This window comes from Triturus cristatus, chromosome 6 (genome assembly GCF_964204655.1).
Source record: "Triturus cristatus chromosome 6, aTriCri1.1, whole genome shotgun sequence".
Lineage (NCBI taxonomy): Eukaryota > Metazoa > Chordata > Amphibia > Caudata > Salamandridae > Triturus > Triturus cristatus.
In genome coordinates, this window is record NC_140589.1 from 1,120,409,742 (window position 1) to 1,120,433,873 (window position 24,132).

General features: G+C 46.6%; 1 protein-coding gene across 1 annotated transcript in view; it reads left to right on the top strand.

Annotated features, from left to right (window-relative positions):
* LOC146821053 (E3 ubiquitin-protein ligase PHF7-like) overlaps positions 1–9,078 on the top strand; it is a 1,746,711-nt gene extending 1,737,633 nt beyond the window's left edge. Inside the window, exon 12 of the mRNA XM_085611988.1 lies at positions 8,555–9,078. Within this exon, the coding sequence (XP_085468114.1) occupies positions 8,555–8,856 (302 nt within the window). The 3' untranslated portion in view covers positions 8,857–9,078. The remainder of the gene's footprint in view (positions 1–8,554) is intronic.
* The last annotated feature ends 15,054 nt before the right edge of the window (positions 9,079–24,132 follow it).

Genomic DNA, 24,132 nt, shown 5'->3' on the forward strand with positions numbered 1-24,132 from the left:
CACCGAACATAAAGGAAAAAGAACCTTACACCGAGGTAACCAGCACTAATATTGAAAGTGGAAAAAATCAGTGTAGCTGGGAAGTGGATGACCAAACTCTGACAACTGTTAAACGCATAAAAACACTGATAAAAAAACCTGAAAGCGGAAGGAGCAGCAGGCCCAAATGGGCTACCAAATGCTCTGTTCAAACGAGACCCGGAAGTTTGGGCAAAATATCTAACACCTCTTTTCAACCACGTGTATTGTGACAACAAGATCCCACAATTCTGGAGTGGTAACCTGTTCCACCCAATTTACAAGAGTGGCATTAGAACAGAACCCGGGAATTACAGGTTGATCGCCCTGATCGATGTAGAGGCCAAACTCTATGCTTCATGCATCCTGAAACATTTACAAGAGTGGACAGAGGAAAACAACATTATTCCAAAATTCCAAACAGGCTTCAGACGGGGAATGGGCACCATTACAAATCTAACAGCCTTGACAATTCTTACGGAAAAAGCTAAAAGGAAAAAGGGAGTATTAGTGGCCAGCTATATAGACCTGAAAGCAGCTTTCGATAGAGTGCCGTGGGATCGCTTGTGGAAGAAATTGAAAGCATGGGGACTGCCACAGACATTGATAAACGCAATACAATTACTATACAGCGAGACATGGGCTACTGTAAAACTAGGGGATGGACAAAGAGTTTCTTCAAAAATAAAAATAACAAACGGATTAAAACAGGGCTGCGTCCTTTCGCCAGGCTTATTCAATCTATACCTAGCAGATTTGAACAGTCACCTAGAACAAATAAATGGACACCCACCAAATCTGGCAAATGAGCCGGTTCAATACTTACAGTATGCAGATGACATCGTCCTGGTAAGTCAAACTCCGATAGGGCTACAAAAGTCAATAAACAAACTCATAGACTACATGGACGCCCAAGGTTTAGAATTGAACAAATCAAAAACCAAGGTGGTAAGATTAGCAGGCCCAAGACAAGGAAACTACAAATGGTATGCAAAGAACTCTCAAATAGAGGAAATAAGAGTTTATAAATACTTGGGCATCAAAATGGCAAGACATTTGTCAATGGTGGAGCAGAAAAAGGAGATTACAGCAAAAGCACAATCCCTAATATTTGCCTACAAACAACTATCCAAGAAACTGGATAGCCCTTCATACGGGCATCTTTTAAAAATTATGGCAGCCCAATTGCTACCGACCTTGTCCTACGGTCTGGAAACCTGGCATGGCCAAGAAATCAACATCTTAAATAAATTACAAACCAAGGCTTATAAAACGGTATTCAATCTCTTTAAAGGTTCCTCGCCAGCACAAATTCGTTTGGAATTCGGACTACAGAACCAAGCATTCCAAAGGAAGGCAACCATGGTAAATCTATGCTGGAAATTCAGAGCAGCAGAATTGGGAACTTTGAACAACTTATGCTGGTTGGAAATAAAACAACAACTAGAGCAAAAAATCCCAAACTCATGGGGGGACCAATTGAGGATATCCCTAGAAGAATTAGAGCTCAATGGGCTTTGGAACAGCAAGCTGGAAAAGGCCACATTTAAAAAAGCTTGCAATAACAAAGCAAAAACATCATCTTTTGTGGAGGACAAAAGGGGATTGTTAAAACGCCGCCACGCATGGGTCATAATAAATTCTTATACACGGCTAAGACCACAACCGTACCTTGCAGCTCACTTCCGATTGTCCCTAAAAAGGAGGTTCATGGCATACAGATTTGGAGATCATTGTTCACTGGACTTGGCGCCCTCCTGGAAAAATAAAGACCAAACAAAGGCATTTCGCTTATGTGGTTATCACACTGAATCCCTGTGCCATTTACTGTGTGTCTGTGAAACAGTAAAATCAGAAAGAAGGAAGGAGCTGAGAACAGTTTATAATGACTTAAATATCCGTACCTGCAGACAGGCAGCGACAAGTTGGATGGGCGCCACATCAAACATTTTAATATGCAGGGGGATAAAATTTATGATAGCGGTAGAAAGCTTACTTACAAAAGTAGGCAAAGATTGAATGCTGGGTACCACAAAGAAATTAAGTAGGACTTTATGAACTGTAAATGTTCTTTTTTTTTTCTTTTTTAATAAGAAATGTGTTTTATATGCTTTATGGTTTGTGAAAACCAAATAAAGTTACTTTTGACTGACTGACTGACTGAATGCTGAATTCACAGAACAGCTAATGGAAATTATTACCTCAAACTCTTCCCCTCACTCCAAAGACATATACCTGGGTGATTTCGATCTCCATTGGGATAACCCCCTGGACAAGCAGGTTAACGCCCTCAAAACCTTCCTAGCAGACCTTTCCATGACCCAAGTTATCTCAATGCCAACTCACTCAAAAGGTGCCACTCTTGACTGGATCATTTCTAAACACAATACAATTGAATCTCTCTCGGTCAGTCCCTGTGACTGGTCAGACCATCACATTATCATCTTCCAAATTCCATCAACTTACAAGAAAACTTTCTCGCAACAAAGAAATCAAAAACATTGGATAAGAGACACAAAAAACATCGAGTGGAACAACCTGGCCTCCCACTGTGAGAAGGCTCTCACTCCCCCCATTAACATGTCAGACGTCAACAACTTGACTGCTCACTATAACTCCTCAATGACCGAAATCTTCGATCAAGCCGCTACTCTAAAACTCAAAAGAATTCCAGATAAAGACAAAAATCCATGGTTCAGCGAAGCCTTAAATGAAGAGAGACGCAAACTTAGATCAACGGAACGGAAATGGAGGCAACAGCCTTCCCCTTATCATCTTAAACTTCTCCAAATTTCGAGACATTCCTACAATAAAATTATCCTACAATCAAAAAAAGACTTTTTCAAATCAGAACTAGACAAGGCCAAAAATAGACCAAAGAAACTTTTCGAAATTCTGAAACAACAATCCAACAAATTAGCCAAATCCTCATTCCTAACATCGAAATCACAGTTGAGTAGTGTAGAATTTTCGTCATTTTTCACAGCTAAAACTAACTCCATGCAACTCGAACTCAGTGAGGCAGCATCCAACTCAGCCACGCCAAAGAGCAGTCAAGCCATAATTCCTGCACTGCAAGAACTACCGCAACCCAAACATAACTCTCACTGGGACACGTTTAGACTCTACGATCTCAGTGACATCACCAATATCCTAGCAACGACCAAACTTAACAACCACTTTAACAACCCTGTCCCCTCTAATTGATTGCCCCACCTCTTCCATATCATCTCGCCCCTCTGGACCAAAATCATCAATGCCTCTCTTTCACAAGGTCACATCCCAGACTGCCTAAAAACAGGCCAAGTCACCCCTATCCTGAAAAAACCAACAGCAGATAACTCCGACCCCAACAATTTCCGACCAATAACCAACATTCCCATGCTAGCCATGGTCCTGGAAAAATGTGTGCAGCAACAACTAAACCAACACATCTCGCACTTCAATCTACTGAACACTCACCAATCGGGTTTCAGACCTGAACATAGCAAAGAAACAGCCTTCCTACACATAGTAGATGATGCCCTTCAAGCTCTTGATCGCAACAAAACCTGTCTGTTAGTCCTACTTGACCTCTCATCAGCCTTCGATACGGTTAATCATGACAAATTACTAAGAAGACTAGAAAACAGGATGGGTTTATCGGCTTAAGTCCTTCAGTGGTTCAAATCCTTCCTGGAAAACAGAACACAATCATACATGATCAACAACGATCTTTCCGTTTCCTCTCCTAACCTTCTGGGAGTTCCTCAGGGTTCCACACTATCTCCCATGTTATTCAACCTATACGTTGAACCACTCACCAAGCTACTACAGCAGGAGAACATCTCCTTCCACATGTACGTGGATGACACCCAACTGTACATCAAGATCTCCTCTATCGAAGAGATGAAGACAATGAACCTAGCTCTCGAAAAGACAGTCCAATGGCTATCAACCAACTTCCTCAAGCTTAACTCTCAAAAACGAGAGTTTCTCCTAATCTCCCCCCCCCCCCAAGAACTCCACTGAGACAAAGGAATGGATCAAAATTATCACTGCGTTGAATTGCACGCCAACTGTAGTAGACTCCTCCTTATCACTAGGTATCTTTCTAGATAAGAACCTCAATGTGCAACATCACATCAAATTATGGACTAAAAATGACCGCTTCCACCTCAGTTATCTCAGAAAAATGAAACCTTTTCTCGAGAATTCCGACCTCAAATCCGCAGTCCAGTCCTTAGTTATTTCAAGGCTTGAATACAGATGCACCACCCTCGCTGGACTTCCCAAGTTCTCAACCACACCTCTAAAAGCCTGTCTCAATGCCGCAGCAAGACTCATAACAGGGTCTAGGAAATTTGACCACATATCACCACATCTGAAAGCTCTCAACTGGTTACCCTACGAAGCCCGAATCCACCTAAAAATGGCTTGCATCACACACAAGGCGTTACACCACAACACCCCTCAGTACCTAGCCCAAAAACTCACCTTATCTGGAGGAAACAGACATTCAAGGAGCTCAAACAATCTACTTCTGAAACCCTCACGTTTCAAAAAGTCTAAAACTTCCAACAGATCTTTCTCCGGGGCTGCGCCAAGGATATGGAACTCTCTCCCACCATACATCAGAAAAATCTCCGCTACACCTCTCTTCAAAAAGGAAGCAAAATTATACCTCATGAGCAAATTCCTACTTTAAATCCGCACAACCACGACCCCTGAACCTCAACCCCTAACTACCTCTACCGTGGGTTCCCTGCCCGTAACTGAAGATCTACACGAGCTTGAACTGTATCGTAATGCTCAGAGCATTTCTTCCCAATGCTGACATGTGAAGTGTAAACCGGCACAAACTTTGAATGGTTTTACACTTAGAACTAGCCATCTCAATGTTGCTATTCCTTGTTACTTTCGGAGTATGTCTTTTTATATGCAATGTTCCCCTTTTGAATGTGTTCACCGTATGCCTTGTGTAAAGCGCTCTGCTACCCTAGCTTGGGTCTGGTTCGCGCGCTATAAAGTTTTAAAAAATAAATAAAAAATAAATAAATGTGTCAGGAGACCACTGAAGGATACCACTGACGCGGCATCTGATTGTGGTAAAGTTAAATGGCGACCTTTTTCTTTCTCCTTCCCTCATTCGTTTTCCTATTATTTATCTTTTCCTTAGTTCTTTGCTATATCGGGGCTTTTATCAGTTCCTTTAACAAACGCGGACGATATTTTCAAAACTGGAATAAAGACCGGTGGAAGCCAAGAAGAGGATTTCGACTTAAGATCTCGGATTTTTCCGATTAAATATACTGTACACATCACCACTACTCATCTCCTATCAGCTAATGTTAACATTTACTTCTGCTTAACAGATTACTGGATAATTGCATAAGTCTTAAACTCCTGGTGGAAATTCCTGGTTAATGGGGACTGTAACATGCTATGTCGTTTTTAGGTCAAGCATTCGAGACCTCTTGTATATACTTTAGTATATACTTATATGTACTTTGTGGGCTCTGGAGATCAGCCCTAGGACATGTCTGCTTCCGCTTAGGAACTTTTTTTTCAGTTCAACTGCCTCTATTTAACCCCTTCGCTGCTAGACCATTCCCATATCCCCCCCCACCCCCACCAAGCCTGTTTTTTGGCTATTTGGGGAAGTTCGCGCTTAGGCCCTTGTAACTTTTTGACCACATAAGGTATCCACACCAAATTTGCGTCCTTTTCTTTCAACATCACAGGGATTCTAAAGGTACCCAGGGTTTGTGGATTCCCCCAGAGGGGACCCAGAAATTAGTGAAAATACAGCAAAATGTTTTTTTTTTTTTATTAAATTGGGTAAAAGTGCTGCAAATGAAAGCATCTGGTTTTTTCCCTGCAAATGGTATCAACAAAGGGTGTGTGGGGCTGAAATCACCATTTTCCCAGCTTTTAGCAACAAGCAGACTTTTGGCAGAAAACCAACATTTTTTACACAGTTTTGGCATTTTACTGGGACATAGCCTATTTTTGCGATTTGTTTATGCTTTCAACCTTCTTCCAGTTAATTGTAGAAATCAGTATGAAAGCAATAATGGATCCTGGAAAGCTATACATTTTAGAAAGGTAGACAAGATTCTGACTTCAGCAAGGGGTCATTTGTGTAGATCCTTCAATGTTTCTTTATAGAAACTAACAGTTAAATATAGGAAATTTGAAAATAAGATGAAAAAAATAGACATTTGTGCCAACGTTTTCACCTGTAACTTCTTCTAATTATGACAGCTGTTTGAAAGCAATATACCGTTACATCCGCTAGACCTTTCTGGTTGTGGGGATATATTGGACTTGTAGGTTCACCAAGAACCCGACGAACCCAGAGCCAATAACTGAGCAGCGTCTTGCAATGGTTTTTTATTATGTACCGGGTATATAGCAATTAATTTGGGAAAATATATACATGGAAAAATCGATATGAGAACACACCTATGTATTTCTGAAATTGGAACAAAATATAGAGTTAAGAAACAGTAGATATTTGCGCATTTCCGAAATTGTGGGTACCCATACTAGCATGAGAATTATAGGACATTTTTCAAAGTGACTTCTCTTTTACACATGGTCTTTCATTTGGAAGGCAGAAATGCATTGAAAGTCAATAGGTAATAACAGTTGCTCTACAATTCTGTGTTACCCTAAGTCTTCGATAAAAATGGTACCTCACTTGTGTGGGTAAGCCTAGCGTCCGCGACAGGAAACGGCTCAAAACGCAACGTGGACATACTTTACTTTTACAGTGAAAACTGACCTTTTTTTTTTTTTGCAAAGTGCCTAGCTGTAAATTTTGAACCCTCGCTTTTGGGAGCCTCTTGGCTCATTTCAGTTTCCATTTCACTGAAATGACGTCAGTGCGTCATGTTTCAGGGAAACCGGGGGGGGGGGGGGGGGGGGTCTAGGGAGCTGGGGAAGCTCGGTCCCAGCTCCCCCGAGGCTGTTGGGGGGTAAAGGGAATCCCTCTGGTGCCCGCACCAGAGGGATTCCTTGTGCCATGGCTTCGGACGCGCAGGAGCCGTCAGACGCACGTGAGCACTTGTGCGTCGGACGGCTCCCACGCGTCTGAGGCATAGAAGGAGTTAACTGGCTTGATAGAATGTCAGTAAAATACCAGAATTGCGTTCTGCTGAGTGACTTTCTTTTTTTAAAATTTTTCTGGCAACTGCCTCTATTTAACTTTCTTGATAGAAAACGACCAGCAGAGGTCAGTAAAATATCAGAATCACTTTACAATTCTCTAGATTCCAGTGCATATAAATTGTCTTCCACGAGCACCCGTAGACAATAATATTTTTTTCAAATCCTGTATTTTCAGTGATATGACCGAAGGCCCTGATTTTATATTAAAAACAGTGCTTTGGACTATACCATTTCCTGCTGAAAGGCAGTATTTCTCTCCATGTGTTCCAGCGTGTCACGCAGTTTGATGCTTACTTTCCCTCCATGTTAAAGAACAGTAGATGTTTCAGCGCGCAGGCTAATGTGCTGCATAGCTCAATACATATAAGGTCCCAAAGTCGAGACCAATTACATTGCAAATGCTTGTTACTTTTGCTGTATACCTTCTTAAAACCCTAATAAAATTATTTGAAAAGATAAGTGTAATATCTTGATGTGCACCATATGTTTTGTTAAGATGCATCTTCTTTACTTTTTGTATTTTCATTAGAGAAAAAGTGGTCATAAAAAAGGTCTCACACTACAATAGGATGTTTAATTTGTTAGCATATTTATTATTCTGGGTGGTTATTCAACATTTCTTGGCTTGTGTATATGAAAAAAAGTAAAACGTATGGTTCAAAGCAGTTAATCACGACATGGTGAAAAACGTCCACATGTGGATAACTGACACAACCATCTTTGACGATTGAGGGTTCTTCATTTTGCGACTTTCAAAAATGGGTATTTGACATTTCAGTGAACTCACTTTAGTATCAGGTGTGTTTCCTGTGACAATGACAATACTTGTTGCAAGGATTGCCTAAGTGAGCATGAGTTGCACAGACCCCAAGATCTGATTTGACATCATAACAGAGGACAATGTAGAACAGGGCTAGAAAGTACTGCAGGGTATCCCCTGTGCATATGTTTTACCCCTGACAAAAATACTTTAAAGACTTAAAAATAGGCTTGGGGCAGCAGTGCTTCTTTCCCCTGCAATGCAGGACTTGAAATGAGGGCCTCCATCATCTACATTCCTCATTTGACCAAGAAAAGTGATTTCACTCAATTTCCACCATCTTCTTCTTGAGGATGCCTCAACTCCCTTGAGCTTGTACCGTAGTTATAGTTTCATGGGTAGCATGTATTATAGGAAAGTGTAATGCACCCATCTAAATTCTAGCCAAGTACCTCGTTTACCAAATACTTTTCCTGTATGCATCTTACACAGACAAAGTTTTGGAAGATGACGTCAAAAGGCCCAAAACATTTCAATAGTCTGTTACATCTGTGCAAATGGCCCTTGCATTAGCCTCTTTTTTCTGAATGCCGTGGGTAATGAGCTTTTTTTTCTTTGTAGGTACTTCAGGCCGAAAAGCGTCATTTAGGGCAACCATGAACCCAAACATTCGGAGGACTTTTCAGAGGATTTTAAGGAGCAGCAACGAATCCAGCAATAACTCTAGTCAATCAGGAAGCAGTCTCAGACCAGTAGTTTCAATCAACAACAGCCAAATGCGATTTTTTAGTCGAAACAGCAGTGGTACACGCAACGCAGATGAAATAACCAGTTTGCAGAGGTTAAGAGGGTGCCATCAGGTCCAGACTAGAAGAACAAGAAGAGAACAACTGACTTCAGCAAAGGGGAAACATCTGTGTTAAGAAAGGAGGGGAAGAAAGGGGTAGACAGGAGACAAAGGCTCACTTAGCAAGTAACCACTAGCGCAAGGCACCATAATTACATCCCCATCTCTCTGAAAACATCAGTCGACTTTTGCTCTTTGAAGGATTCGTTAGCCTTTACAAGAATTCTGTGAAAGAAAATTGTGTGTGTTTAGTACTTAGGAAAACCTCCGAAAGGTAAATAAATGCTTGGTGCTTGTTGTAGACTAAATCAGTTTTCACGGTTGGTATCAGTGTTTTTTTGCTCAACGTTTCTGTGAATTTATTAGAAGGCTGACTTAAATGTATGTGACTAAGGTAAAGATTAATTTGAAAACAAGCCAAGACAGTCTATGTGTATGGTCTACAAGCAGACCACACGAGTCGGCCAAGTACCGACAACTCTTCTTTGGCCAAATGTATTCCAGGGTTTGTTACATTGTTGTTTTGTTTACGTAAAACAGTTTCATACAAATACGTTTGCTGGACGTGAAATAAAATACAGTCTACACTGTAGTAGGAACATATTTTCGTTGTTAGTTTGCACGTGGTTAGTCTCAGGTTTGTCATACACTTATGCGTTATGTAAGCAGCAAGTTTAGTTCTGATGACTAACCATATGTATTCTGAGCACCACTTGCCACTACAACTGCAAGACAATGTACATAACTCACAGCATGTGGGTGCCATTGAAGTATGATAAACCACCGTTCTAATAGCAGTCTAAAAACCTAGTTTAAAAAACAACTTTACAGAAATGTTCACATCAGAATGAAACTACAATCCAAATATCGTTGTCGTCGCGGTAACACTACTTGCTTTACAGGTGCTCCACGACATATCGTGTACGTGTCTTCTTTACCTGGTACCCAGCATTCATCATTTCCTTCACATTCCTTTTTGTTGCAGCTCGGAAAAGACATGAAAGTGAGGTTTCTGTTCAACCTCTGAAAGGAATTTGTTAATAATTTTTATATGTGCACGTTTTATTGATTTGTTTGTGTACCTAAGTGGTCAGTATGATTTTTTTTGGCTTAGTGTGAAAAATGGAGTGTAGACCAGGTTAATGCTTTTTTCTATGCAATATCGTTTGCATGGCGCATGGTGTAAAAAGTTATATCTGAAAGAGACTATTAGTTGTAGATTCCTTACCTTAGAATTACCCCTAGGTGTCAGACTGGATCAGAAGAATTTTTCTTCAGCAGTACCCCTGCGCGTCGGTAGGTGGCGTTGGTCGACTCTGCGTTCATCGTTGGGGTTGTGATCGCCGGAATGACGTCGCAGTATCTACTCAGGCGCTGCCCCTGCGCGTTGGCGCCAGTTCTTTCTTTTTCTGTGCCAGCCAGCGCAGATCTGGAGAGAGCGGTACCCTTAGCCAATTTTTGACTAAAGTTTTTTCGACTTTTCTCAACATCTTTTCGAGCCGTTCGACTCCTGGTGCACGTAGGGATGTCCCATCGGCGTAGTGGCTTCAAGCCTTGTGACTCCTATCACAAATTGATGTCGGTCATGGACCTCCACCTCGCGTGCCTTTGGTGTCTGGAGCGCAACCATCACCCAAAGTTATGCCCCGACTGTCGGGCCATCAACCTGAAGTCTTTGCAGGAGTGGTCCAGAAAGCTGCTGCAGGCCCGGCAGTCAGCTCCGCGGCGCTCGAGGTCCCGGACCAGAGGGATATCACGGGACCGGATGCGGAGTCACCACCATCATTCATCTTCGAAGTCTTGGTGGTCCAAGCCTCAACATCCAAAGGCGTGTTCCCTATTGCTCCCCCAGATAGGGAATCCAAGAAGCTGGACCATCTTGGGAAGAAGAAGATTTATTCTGCCAGCTTAGGACTGCAGTCAGTGAGCACCGCATATCTCTTGGGCCGCTACACCCACTCATTGCAGGGCATGGTTGCGCAAGTGCTGCCACAGTGCCCGGAGGATGCCTGGACTGTACTCTCCTGTGCGCCCCATCTCTCTTCTTCCCTTCCCGGCAAAAGTCATCGAGAAGACCGTCAATAAACAGCTGACTGCATTCCTCGAGGCAATCAACTCGCTCGACCCATCCCAGTCCGGATTTCGAGCCAACCACAGCACCGAGACCGCCCACATTGCAGCCACCGACGACATCAGGACCCTGATGGACAACGGGGAGACAACCGCCCTCATCCTCCTAGCCGCCTTTGATACCGTCTGCCACCGCACCCTAATAACCCGCCTCTACAACACTGGGATCCAAGGAAAAGCCCTGGACTGGATCACCTCGTTCCTCTCCAACAGAACCCAGAGAGTCCGCCTCCCGCCGTTCCGCTCCGCAGCCACCAAGATCATCTGCGGCGTACCCCAAGGCTCCTCGCTCAGCCCAACCCTCTTCAATATCTACATGAGCTCCCTCGCCGCCATCGCACGCAAACACAACCTCAACATCATCTCCTATGCCGACGACACCCAGCTGATACTCTCCCTCACCAAAGACCCAGCCACCGCCAAAACCAACCTCCAGGAAGGAATGAAAGACGTCGCAGAATGGATGAAGCTCAGTTGGCTGAAACTGAACTCAGACAAGACGGAGGTCCTCATCCTCGGACAAACCCCATCCGCCTGGGACGACTCCTGGTGGCCCACAGCGCTGGGCACCGCACCGACACCCACGGACCACGCACGCGACCTGGGATTCATCCTGGACTCCTCCCTCACGATGACCAAACAAGTCAACGCCATCTCATCCTCATGCTTCAACACCCTGCGCCTGCTCTGAAAGATCATCCGGTGGATCCCCACAGAAACCAGAAAGACGGTCACCCAGGCCCTCGTCACCAGCCGACTGGACTATGGGAATGCCCTTTACGCAGGAACCACAGCCAAACTTCAGAAACGTAGAATTTGAAGTTATGAGGCCCTAGGATCCCGGGTCCTGGAGAGTATTGCTCAGTTCCATTAGAATGACTTCTCGAGGGAGTAGACTCAAGGCGCTGGACCTCTATGGCCTTAAAGATTCATGGGTTTTTGTAGTAGTGAGTCAGATACCCTCTCTCTTGTAATAAACCATATTCAGGCTTTGAGTAGAAACAGAAAGTTCTTTTTATTCGTGGTTTGAATGAACAACAGAATCAAATGAACATAGACAGCCAACACGTGTTTCGCCCCCTAGGCTCAGTTGAGGCTGGGGCTTTCTCAAGGCTGGGGATGCACTTGCAAATTATTTTCGATTTAGAATATCTCAAAAGGTCATAATATCTTCAATATCTTGTCATTCTTTCCACAGGTTACGTGTAAAATACAGGTAAACCAGCCTTTTCAGGCATGAGAACAGGATCACGGCGAAGATGCCGTCTCTGCTGTTCCTCCGAGGAACAGCAGAGACGGCATCTTCGCCGTGATCCTGTTCTCATGCCTGAAAAGGCTGGTTTACCTGTATTTTACACGTAACCTGTGGAAAGAATGACAAGATATTGAAGATATTATGACCTTTTGAGATATTCTAAATCGAAAATAATTTGCAAGTGCATCCCCAGCCTTGAGAAAGCCCCAGCCTCAACTGAGCCTAGGGGGCGAAACACGTGTTGGCTGTCTATGTTCATTTGATTCTGTTGTTCATTCAAACCACGAATAAAAAGAACTTTCTGTTTCTACTCAAAGCCTGAATATGGTTTATTACAAGAGAGAGGGTATCTGACTCACTACTACAAAAACTTCAGAAACGTCTTCAGCGCATACAGAACGCCTCCGCACGACTCATCCTCGACATCCCTCGCCACAGCCACATATCTGCCTACCTGAGAAACATGCACTGGCTCCCCGTCAGCAAGAGGATCACGTTCAGGCTCCTCACCCACGCACACAAAGCACTCCACGACATGGGACCCGAATACCTCAACAACCGCCTCTCGTTCTACACTCCTACCCGCCAGCTCCGCTCCGCCAGCCTCGCCCTCGCCACCGTCCCACGGAGTCGCAGAACCACCACGGGAGGAAGATCATTCTCCTACTTGGCCGCCAAGACATGGAACTCCCTCCCCGCACACCTACGACTGACCCAGGACCATCTCACCTTCAGGAAACACCTCAAGACCTGGCTATTCGAGCAGTAGCGGCCCCCCATCTCTTCAGCGCCTTGAGACCCTCACGGGTGAGTAGCGCGCTTTTTAGCCCGAACTGCCAAGCCATGTCTTCCCTGGACCAGAAACAAACATCCTGGGACCGGTTTCGGGTTCATAACCCTCATCAGCCAGGCTATCTTGAATCCAGTGGCAAAGTGAGCAAGGGACCCACGTGCCGTGCTCTCCATGCCACTGGAATCAAGCTATCCTGGCTGAAGAGGGGTGAAACCCCCCAAACCGGTCCTAGGATGCTTGTTTCCAGTCCAGGGAGGACATGGCTTGGCAGTTAAGGCTGGACTGCTCCCATGAGGCACAGGGTCAAGACTGATTTGCATATGGCTGGATTCAACCTGGAATGGCATGGTGAGCAAAAAAACGATGGATTTAGGCCCAGATCTCTGTACTGGGTGAATGTATGACATTGTTCTGCATTCTGTCTATCAACTGTTGTTTTTGGGGGTAATTCTAAGGTACGGAATCTATAACTAATATGTTTCTTACAGATATATTGTTACCGAAGGTAAGTAACATGTTCGTTGGAATATGTTTTTGAAAAGTTAGCTGGTTATTAAAGATTCCTCAACATGACCATCTACTGAGTTCCCCAGCATTGGATCTTCTGTAGAGTTCTGTGTGAGGCTAAACATGTTCCTTGGTGTTAGATGATCATTAATTTAAATATTTGAAAGCAGTACTCTAGGGCCCCCATCATGCAGAATGGTATTACAGCATGTTATTTTGCAGTAATACAGATCAGTGGGATAAGAAGTGATTCTAGATATGGTGATCGCATGGCGAATGTCCGTCAAATGTCTCCCCCGTCTTAGAGCAGATAGTAATTGTTTTAAGTGTCGATAAAATTAATAACCATTTCACTTTTGAAAGGTGCAGTTCGAACAAACAGCTGGTAGCCTGGGTCGCATGACTAGGTTTAAATGGCAGTTGGCCTTTGTGCATTCCTCCTAGACATCATCACAAAGAGGGACTGGATGTTGGCAGGATAGACCATCCCGACTTTAGGGGGGGGGCGGGGGGGGGGGGGTGAGTTGTCACCTACCACATTTGCATTTCAAAGTGGCTGACTCAGCACACTCGCAAAGGAGTTCACACTTGTCTATTGAACCCCAAACCTCTCTGAGCCAGGGAAGAAAGGAAATTCCAAAACCTGATGCAGAAGTCTAGAAGTTTCTCCCACTTCAAAGCTGGCATCAGGCATAAATATTAGACCCTCAGACCAACTCTTGCGTTCACTTTTGGACCTGTGGAAGACTCAAAAGAAGGACTGCTCTGCTGCAAGAAGGACTGTCCTGCTGTCTGAGGGTTAGGTGACTGGACTCCTGTTCTGAGCAACAGGGAAATAACAAGCTGCCTGCTGCTTGCCTCCAGTGGAGTGTGTCCTGATCCCCAGGTCCTGGACTCTTGACTGGCAGAGTGTACTCCTCCCAGCCTAACTGTGGGTTCCCTCAGAACCGGCACAGTGCGACGCAACTCAACGCAGGACCTCACATCACAGCTCCTGATTGGCAGCCTCATTGGAACCAATGCAGCGCAACACATCTTCTCACAGTATCTTGCATCTCGCAGCTCAAGCTACCAGAGGGTTAAACAATGGTTAGTTTAGTGACTTTTGTGGATCACTCTGTCAAAAATGTTGTTGTTACTTGAGAAGGCTTTCCACCGTCTCTGTCAATAAGCCAGTTTCTCTCATGGTTTCTCCATTTACCCATTTAAGACTGGGCTTAAATGATGTGTGCTTCCCACAGGCTTTTATGACTGATTGCCCCTTTGGTTAGCCGATATTTAAAGTAGGCTTCTGCCCGCTTCCATTACTGATTTTCCTATTAGTTACCCGATGATGCATGGCCAAAAACAACTTCTTTAAATTAAATCCATTCAAACTGAACGCCTCTTGACTCTGTCAAAGCCATCTAAGTCACTCTACCTGGACTGGACCGCAGTTATGTGGTAAAATCTAGAAAAGGCAACCTCAGTCGGAAACCTCAGCACTCATATCAATGCAGATTTATTGAAAACCTAAGCAGCTAATGTAGTAAAATTCTATGTTTGGCAATTAAAACCCCTTAGGTCCTTACTTCCTTTCGCAATGCTATGTTTCACATCCCGATCATAATGCCCTTAACCCATTGTTTCAAATGATGGCAATTAGTACTCCCTCACTTCCCCAGAATATTTTCTTAAACAACTGCACCTGGTACTGAGTGCAGCTACGTGAATGCTCCCCAAAAAATGAATCTCATTTTGCTCCGGCTCAACTGCCTTCCGATTAAACATCATGTCATTTTTAAATCTATGGTGATATGTTACAGAGCAATGTTCCACCATTTTATAGACTTAGTATAAAAATCAAAGGTTCTCACCTAAGCATACTCTGCGCTCAGCCTAGTCATTTCAATGTTAATCATGAGATCGCAAACATAAAATTTGTCGATAGAGCTTTTTTCAGTTGCTGTGGCCAAGTCATGGAACTTTCTACCTGTTTGCCACTGCTCTTAACATAACCTTCTTCAGTTTAGAAAATGTATTCTTTACAAGTAAAACCCAATGACCTCTACACACATGGCTGCCATCCCAAGACTTAGGCCTCTTTTCCTGTTGGTTCCTCACTTTCCATTCTGTTGGTAACCTCCTCTGTCTCTCTTTTCTCAAGGTGCACTTTTCACCCTCCTTCTCTTTCTTTACCCTTTATAGTCTCTCTCTTCCCCTCTCCTTAATTGACTACAATCTCCCTCTCCTCCACTTAGTCTCCATCACTTTATAAAGCTCCCTCCTTTCAGGTAGTCTTACTCTTTAGCCAGCATCTGTTCAGTGGTGACCCTGCTTGAACATTGATGCCTCCGCATAGATTGTGGATACAGATGTAATATAGACATATTAGATATTTTATATGGAGCGTTATAAATGTATTTTTTTAATGAAATATGAGAGTACATATTAATTTATGTATATTCTTGGGGGGCACTAGGTGGCGCACATCCAAGATGGCGGAACACCTGTGAGGCTCAGGAAGCTTGGTGCATTTATCCAACATTTATCCTCATTTCTACTATGGCGATATAAGTTCCATTGCTGCCTACTGGGCCCTTGATAACTCCGCTACCTCTGGGCCAAGAATTGTATTTCCCGAGACATCCCTGCTGCGGTGGTGAGAGAGTATTGTCTGCGGGGGCTGCGGCGGACGTACATGCTGGAGCCCTGACTTGGCTGCTGTGCTCAATCGAGATCCGCGGCTTGCCACAAGGTGGTAGGCCCCAATAACATCGGCGGGCCCGGACCGCAGCCCCATTGCCTCCGCTGTACTCCTCCCCTAATTTACTGACCTCTACTCTGCAGCGGCCGCTGCCCCTTCCTGCTGTGGAGGACTGGATCCTTCCAGATTGACGGCGAGACATGTGGTAGGCTGCAGCACGATATTATCACTGGCTTTTGAATCGGCTGGGAAGCCATATATTGCGCCTTGGATCTTCCCTGCTGGCCCCCCTTTGTGCTGGTTGTGGCCCTGAGCGCCGGCAGGAGGACGGTGAGGTGCGCGACCGCTTCAGGTAATTTCTTATGGCTGCGAGACGCGTCCCTGCCGTGCAGTCCTGGCGGGGGGCCTGCCCTTTGACTGTGGGCTCACAAGGGGCTTCCACCATCCTACAGGCCCGATCGTGACGGATCTGTGCTGCTGCCCGCATCGCATCACACACATCTATTGTCTTAATCCTCTACACATGGAGCTGGATTCTTGCAAGCTGTAGGTGCTTCCCAAGGCTCCCTACAATAGCGGCTGTGCACGGCGCTATGGACCTACCCTCGTGGCGATTTGATGCTGACAGGCTACCACCCGCACTGCCACTGCATCGCTAACTGGGCATATCTTTGGCCCTTCTTGAGGTGTTTGACCACAGAATACGGGAAGAAGTATCTGATACTCTCCCCTTACACCGTGACGCTGTGGTCAGAGGGCCCTCTGCCTTTCGTAGCATTTACAGCCTGAACAGCCTTCTCTGGAGGCACTCCCTCAAGAAAGATTCTGCATTGGGGGGAGACCTTGAATTATCGGACGACAGCACTCTATAGCGCTCACGGTCCCCAACGCTCCATCTCGGCGCCACCGACCATCATTTATTTCTTCAAGGTTAACTCGAGCTGTTGCAGATTTGTGTAGTCTCGCAGAACCCAAGACCTGAGCCTCCCTGCTGCTACTTGGGTGCCTGCTTCTTTCCACAAGGGAGCTGCCTGCACGACAGATGGCAGCAATGGGGAAACTCGACGTCCGTCAGCCACGCTTAACCTTTGAATCTAAAAAAGCTGCGACGAGGTCAACCTCTGTGGATGCTGAATCCGCAACTATGGATCACGCACAATCCACCCCACAATCCTCTGAGGATGATGTTAAAACGTTGCTTATAGCGGTACAACATAGCCTGTCGGATCTCTTGGGAAAGATGGACACTATGAACAATCGGCTTGACTTTTTGGTGCAGAAAGTCGATAATCATGATGGGCAATTGAAAGAGGCTGAAAAACACATATCTGACAATGAAGGTGTTACAAATCGAATGCAGACACAAGTGGCTCATATGGATAAACTTCTAAAAGTCATTGCGGCTAAGAATGAAGACATCGAAGCAAGGAGCCGTCACAACAACATTCGCATCCTAGGTATTCCGGAGAGCACGAATACGGGACGAATGGAAGACTACATTGAGCTCCTCCTGAAGAGCTCCTTTGGTGCAGAATCCTTCTCGCCGCATTTGGTGGTTGAACGCGCACACCGCTCCTTGGGCCCGTGGCCCCCTCCTGGAGAAGCCCCGAGAAGCATCATTGTACGTCTTCTCAATTACCGGGATCGCGATGTGGCACTGCAGAAGGCCCGTAAACTGAAGCCACTGCAATTTGAGGGCAATACATACACCATCTACCCGGTCTTTACATTAGCAGTTCAGGCAGCCCGCCGGAAATTCCTCACTGTAAAGCAAAAACTTTGGAAGGCTCAGACAGAGTATGCTCTCTTATACCCCGCGCAGCTCCGAATTACGCACAATGGGAAACACGTCTTCTGTACGAATCCACAACCGGTAGATGACGTTTTGAAAACCAACTTGAGACGCTGTCCACGCCGAAACAGTGCTTCTAGATCGCCTTCCCCTACGTAGCTGACTGAGCGCACGATGTCCACCTGATATGCGCTGTGTCTACTTGCGTCGCCTCATGCTCACCGTGTACTAGGACATTGTTAATAGCTGCATCGTCCCCAGTTGTGTAGGACTATGTAGAAATGTGTCTTCTGATATGTCGATTCCACTGTATAGACACATGAACAGACAAGTGTCCTAAGTATCTTCTTTACTCTTTGGGACCCAGATTGTATATCTGTATTATTTGTCACATGTTAAGTATATGTAAATGACACTCTGCCAAGCACCCTTCCCCCTGTGCCACTCTTACCTGCTATGGGTTTACACCTAGGGACTGTGCTGCAGATAGAGTTAGGCCCGGGAAGGGAATACAACCCCCTGGTGCCCCCTATGGGAGCTCCCCATTACTACTGTTTTTTTATTTCTCTTTCTTATGCTTTTAATTGCTATGTACTATCATGACTTCATTGGCCCCGGTTGGTTGTAATGATTCAGATGTCTCGGTTTCATTTTTTGGGTGGGCTATGTTATGCCAACATGATTGGGGTGTCGTTGTGGGAGGGGGGGGGGGGTAAGGGTTGTCCTGTGTTCCTGCGGGGACCACTTGTTATAGTGTTTTGTTAAAGGGGGGAAGGTTTGGGATGGGGATGTTCTTCAATACTCTCGTACATATTGGACAACTACAGCTAGACAGGGCCATCATTATGTGCATGGATGCACTCATGTGCGACATTGGCAGCCTCAACATGTATCACTGCCAAATCTACAGAGATGACCGAAACTGATCTTCCTTGTCTCAAACTGCTCACATGGAATGTCAGAGGACTTCGCGACCCTCGCAAACGCCGCCAGGTGTTAGCTTACTTAGACAGGCACCACATCCAAATAGCCATGCTGCAGGAAACACATATGGACCCTAGACATCCTCTCTTTTTCGGCACAAAATGGGCCTCTACATGTGTTTATTCGTCTTATTCCACCTACTCACGCGGCACACTTATACTAATTAAGAAAAATACGCCATTCATAGTGGGGGGCACATATAGTGATGCCAATGGCCGAAGCTGTATATTCTGGGGTACGCTGGCTACACAGTCTGTTTCTCTTGTTTGCAGTTAGCGTCCCAACACTGATGATCCTGGTTACTTTACCGCCCTTTGGGGTCAAATATTAAAAATAAGCTCCATACGTCATATGGGGTGGGGATTTCAAAACTGCTCTTTGCCCATCCCTGGACCGCTCTAACCCCCTTCCACATCACTACACTAACACTCGAGAGACCTTGTCTGGCCTGCTTAAAGAACATAGCCTTGTTGATGTGTGGAGGTATGTCCATCCCACAACCAGAGAAGGCACCTTTTATACGGCGGGTTACTCCAACTGGTCTAGATTGAACTATTGGATATGCTCCGGGGGGGTGACCCCCTGTATTCGTAATACTACCCATCTGGCCCGCACACATTCTGATCATGCGCCGGTGTACCTTGAATTAATACCTCCCAACTCCATTGTCACCCCACGCTACTGGAGACTCATACCCGAGGCACTATTAGATACTATGTTTCATGAGGAACTGCGGGAAGAGATCACTGCCTTCTTTGATAGGAACAGGGGTACTGTTGAGGAGATGGGTGTACTTTGAGAGGCTTTTAATGTCACAGTTAGGGGCATCTGTATATCAAAAAGTTTTGGTGTGCTCCACATCATCAGGAATAGACTGCGATGCCTTGAGCTCGAGATAAAGCAGCTGTAAGCAAATATGTGGGAGCCTAACTCTGGGTCCAAAAGGGCTACCCTCTGTGAAAAACTTACAGTCTATAGTGACACTTCGGCTAGGGAGGTGAAGTTTAGAGGAAGACACTTCATCGCCCGCAGATAGGGGGAGGGTGAGAGGCCGGGATGGGCATTGGCGGATGCCATCAAGAAACCTAGATTCTCTAATTATGTGCTGGACGTAGTGGACGAGGACGGAAACAGGGACAGTCATGATATCCTTAATGTCTTTGTTAAATACTATAAGGTCCTATATAGCTCACAGCGCTCATCTCCCCCAGATTTTGCTCCCTATTTACAGGGCATAACTCTTGGATGGCTGGTGGACTCTCAGCGCAAATTCCTAGCGGCACCCTTTGAAGATGACGAGCTACGTGAAGCTATAATGCAAATGGCGTCCGGGAAGGCTCCGGGCTCAGATGGCCTTCCCGTGGATTTTTATGAAACATATATTGACCAGTTACTCCCCGTGCTGAAGGAGGTTTTTCTGGAGGCCCAAGAGGTGCAGATTTTACCCACAACAATGAGAGAAGCATTGATTACGTCATTGCTGAAACCGGGCAAATCTTATAGGCCGCTATCTCTTATAAATACTGACACCAAAATTCTGGCTAAACTACTGGCAAACCGTCTCAGTTTACTGATGGACAAACTGGTGCTTCCAGACCAGTCTGGGTTTATCCCAGGGAGAGCCACATCCCATAATCTTAGAACGTTGTTTTCCATTCTGCAGGCAATTGACCCCAGATTGAAAGTGGTGGCAGTGTTCCTCGATGCACATTTTTGGTTCCATAAACCCCGATACACCCCCCAAGTGGCCACTGAGCATTGGCTAGCTGACCCCATCCCACTTGAGGGTGTTCGCCTGGCTAGCACCTCTCTTCGGACACGTTGTCCTTCTTCACTAGACTGTACAATTATGGCCTGGTCCCGTATCTGTGATCATATGCTCGCGCCTTGCTTATATTCTCCTCTCCTGCCACTCACTTATCATCCAGATATCTCGTTGTTGCAGGAGGGCCTCTTCAGGGGGATGGCACGTGAGAGGAAACTCAATTGCTGGGGAGACCTGTATATCAATGGGAAGATTCATACGCACCAACAAATATGTCCTGATCCACCTCCTTCCACTATGGACACATTTATTTATGCCCACCTTCGTCACGGTCTCCAAGCGAGCGCCCCTACATACCCTTCTGAGCCTGCGACGCTGGTCCCTTTACACCATATTTTACGGGCCCCCTCTACTTCCTAGTGTCTGCACTCTACCATATACTATATAGTGATGCCGAATATCCTCCATGTGCAGCGCAAACTAAATGTGCGTTGGAACTAGAACAGGAAATTACTGACGAACAATGGCTGTTTTGCTGTAAACAGACGGAGTATATCTCCTCAAACAGCCGGCTTCGAATTAGAATGGGCGCGCAGCCCAACCGGAGGCTCCTTTTTAGCCAGAGAGTAACAGGCTTTAATGCACAAGACAACCCATCGGGAGATAGTCCGCTTGTGCACAGCCTGACCTTTCTTGGCACCCAAGTAGCCAACAAAGAGCTGGTCATCCACCCGGAACTGTGTGCGGTTGAGATAGAACGAAATCACACGTTTTGGGTCCAGACGGTGGAGTCTCTCCTCTTCTCTTGAAGGGTGCGGAGGAGGATAGAAAATGGGCAGTGACAGTTTGCCCGAGATGAAAGGCAGACACTACTTTTGGTAGAAAGGAGGGACGCGGCCGAAGCACAACCTTGTCTGGATGAATCGCCAGGAAAGGCGGTTTACAGGAAAGAGCCTGTAGCTCACTCACCCGCCGAGCGGAGGTGATGGCCACCAGGAAGACAGTCATCAAAGTTAATAAACGCAAAGGACAGTTATGAAGAGGCTCAAAGGGAGCGCACATCAAGTATGTGAGAACCAGGTTCAAGTCCCATTGAGGCATCACAAAAGGAATAGGAGGGAAAAGGTGAGTAATGCCTTTGAGAAATCTATTGACAACTGGGGACTTGAAAAGAGGGCTGATCAGGCAGCCTAAGAAAGGCTGAAAGAGCAGAAGGTAGCCCTTGATAGTGCCCAAAGCAGAGCCCTGCTGGGCCAAAGAGAGGAGGAACAATAGGACCTCAGAAAGAGGATCTACAGCTTTTGCTCTGCACCATGCCACAAATTGTTTCCACCGACAGGCGTATACCGTCTTAGTGGAGGGACGCCTGGCTGCCAGAATCACATTACAGACTTCAGGAGGCAAGTCAAATGGAATCAGCTGTCGCCGCTCAATCTCCGCGCAAGGAGATGGAGGATGGACAGGTTCGGGTGGAGGACCGTCCCCTGTTGCTGCGGCAGGAGACCCTCCCGAAGAGGAAGTCGGATCGGGGGATCCACGCTCATACTGAGTAGCTCGGGATACCAAACTCTTCGAGCCCAGTCCGGTGCCACAAGAATGACTTGGGCCCGGTCGCGTCTGATCTTCTTCAGCACTCTGGGCAGAAGTGGTATAGGCGGAAAGGCGTACAATAGAACACAACTCCACTTGCGACGAAAAGCGTCTCAGAGCGAGTGCCGTCTTGGAAACTCCAACACGCAGAACGGCTGACATTGCGCGTTCTCTTTGGTGGTGAATAGCTCTAACCAAGGTTCTCCCCACTGCTGAAAGCGACCTTGCACCACCTCCGAGTGAAGATGCCATTCGTGATCAAACATGCACCTGCGGCTGAGTTTGTCCGCCCTGGCATTCAGGGTACCTGCCAGGTGTTGAACCACCAAGGAAATGCCTTGACATTCCAGCCACGTCCAGAGACGTAGATCCTCCTGACATAAGGTCCACGACCACAACCCGCCCTGCTTGTTGCAGTACCACATGGCAGTGGTGTTGTCTGTGACTTCCTGCACTACTCTCCCCTTGACAGAGGGAAGGAATGCCTTCAGTGCAAGTAGGAGCGCCCTGAGCTCCAAAAGGTTGATATGGAGCTTGGACTCCGCCGGAGACCAGAGGCCTCTGATCTCCGCCTCTCCCATGTGGCCACCCCATCCCAGGAGGGACGCATCAGTCACTACTGTGTGCTCCGGTTGGGGAAGGGAGAGGGATCTGCCGCTGACCCAACAATGGTTCGTGAGCCACTACGGCAAGTCCTGTGCAGTGCCCTCCGAGATCTGGACGTAGTCAGACAGGTTCCCCCGATGTTGCGTCCACTGGAACTTCAGGTCCCACTGCAGAGCCTGCATATTCCATCTGGCATGATAGATCAGCAGGATGCAGGAGGCCATGAGGCCCAGCAGCCTCAGGGTCTTCCTGACCGAAACCTGATGAAGAGGAGCTTCTGAGAGGGAACTAGGTGCGACTTCGGCACGTTGATGGAAAACCCCAGCAAATGCAGGAGGTCAGCTGTAGTCTGGAGGTGGGAGACCTGGGGCGAGCCCGCCTTCAACAGCCAGTCGTCGAGATAGGGGGAAGACTGAAACCCCTGATCTGCGATTACCGCCATCACTTTTGTGAACACCCGAGGGGCGCTGGTAAGGCGGAAAGGGAGCACGGTGAACTGAAAGTGCTCGTGGCCCACCGTGAACCGTAGGTAATGCCGGTGGGCTGGCAGGATGGGGATATGAAAATAAGCATCCTGCAAGTCCAACGCTACCAGCCAGTCTTGCGGGTCCACAGGGCAGACAAGACCTGAGCAAGCATGAGCAACTTGAACTTCTCCTTCCGGAGGAAGCGATTGACGTTCCGGAGGTCTAAGATAGGGCGCAGACCTTTGTCCTTCTTTGGAACCAAGAAGTAGTGGGAGTAACAACCACGACCAACTTCTGGCGTCTGAACGCGCTCGATGGCCCCCTTGGCCAAGACGGCCGCAACTTCCTGCTGGAGAAGTGTCAAGTGATCCGCGACATGTGGTGGTACTGAGGTGGCATGGCTAGAGGGGTAGACTCAAAGGGGAGGGAGTAGCCCCTTCGGACTATCTGCAGAACCCACCTGTCCGAAGTGATGGTGCACCACTGGGGGAGGTGATGGCGAATCCTGCCGCCCACTGGCGTCTGGTGGGCCTGAAACACCGGACTAGGAAGGTTTTGAGGCGGCGGTGGCAGGAGTGGTGGTGGATTGACCTGCCCGCTGTCCTCGGGACCCACCACGTCGGGTCCCACATCCGTGGCTGCGCTGAGACAGCGGCTGCGCAGGCCTGAAAGGAACGCGATTGGACGCCTCGACCCTGACCTTGAAAGGAGCGAAAAGCGGACCACAAGGGAGTGCGCGTGGTGGCGAGACCCAAGGACTGGGCCGTAGCCTGAGAG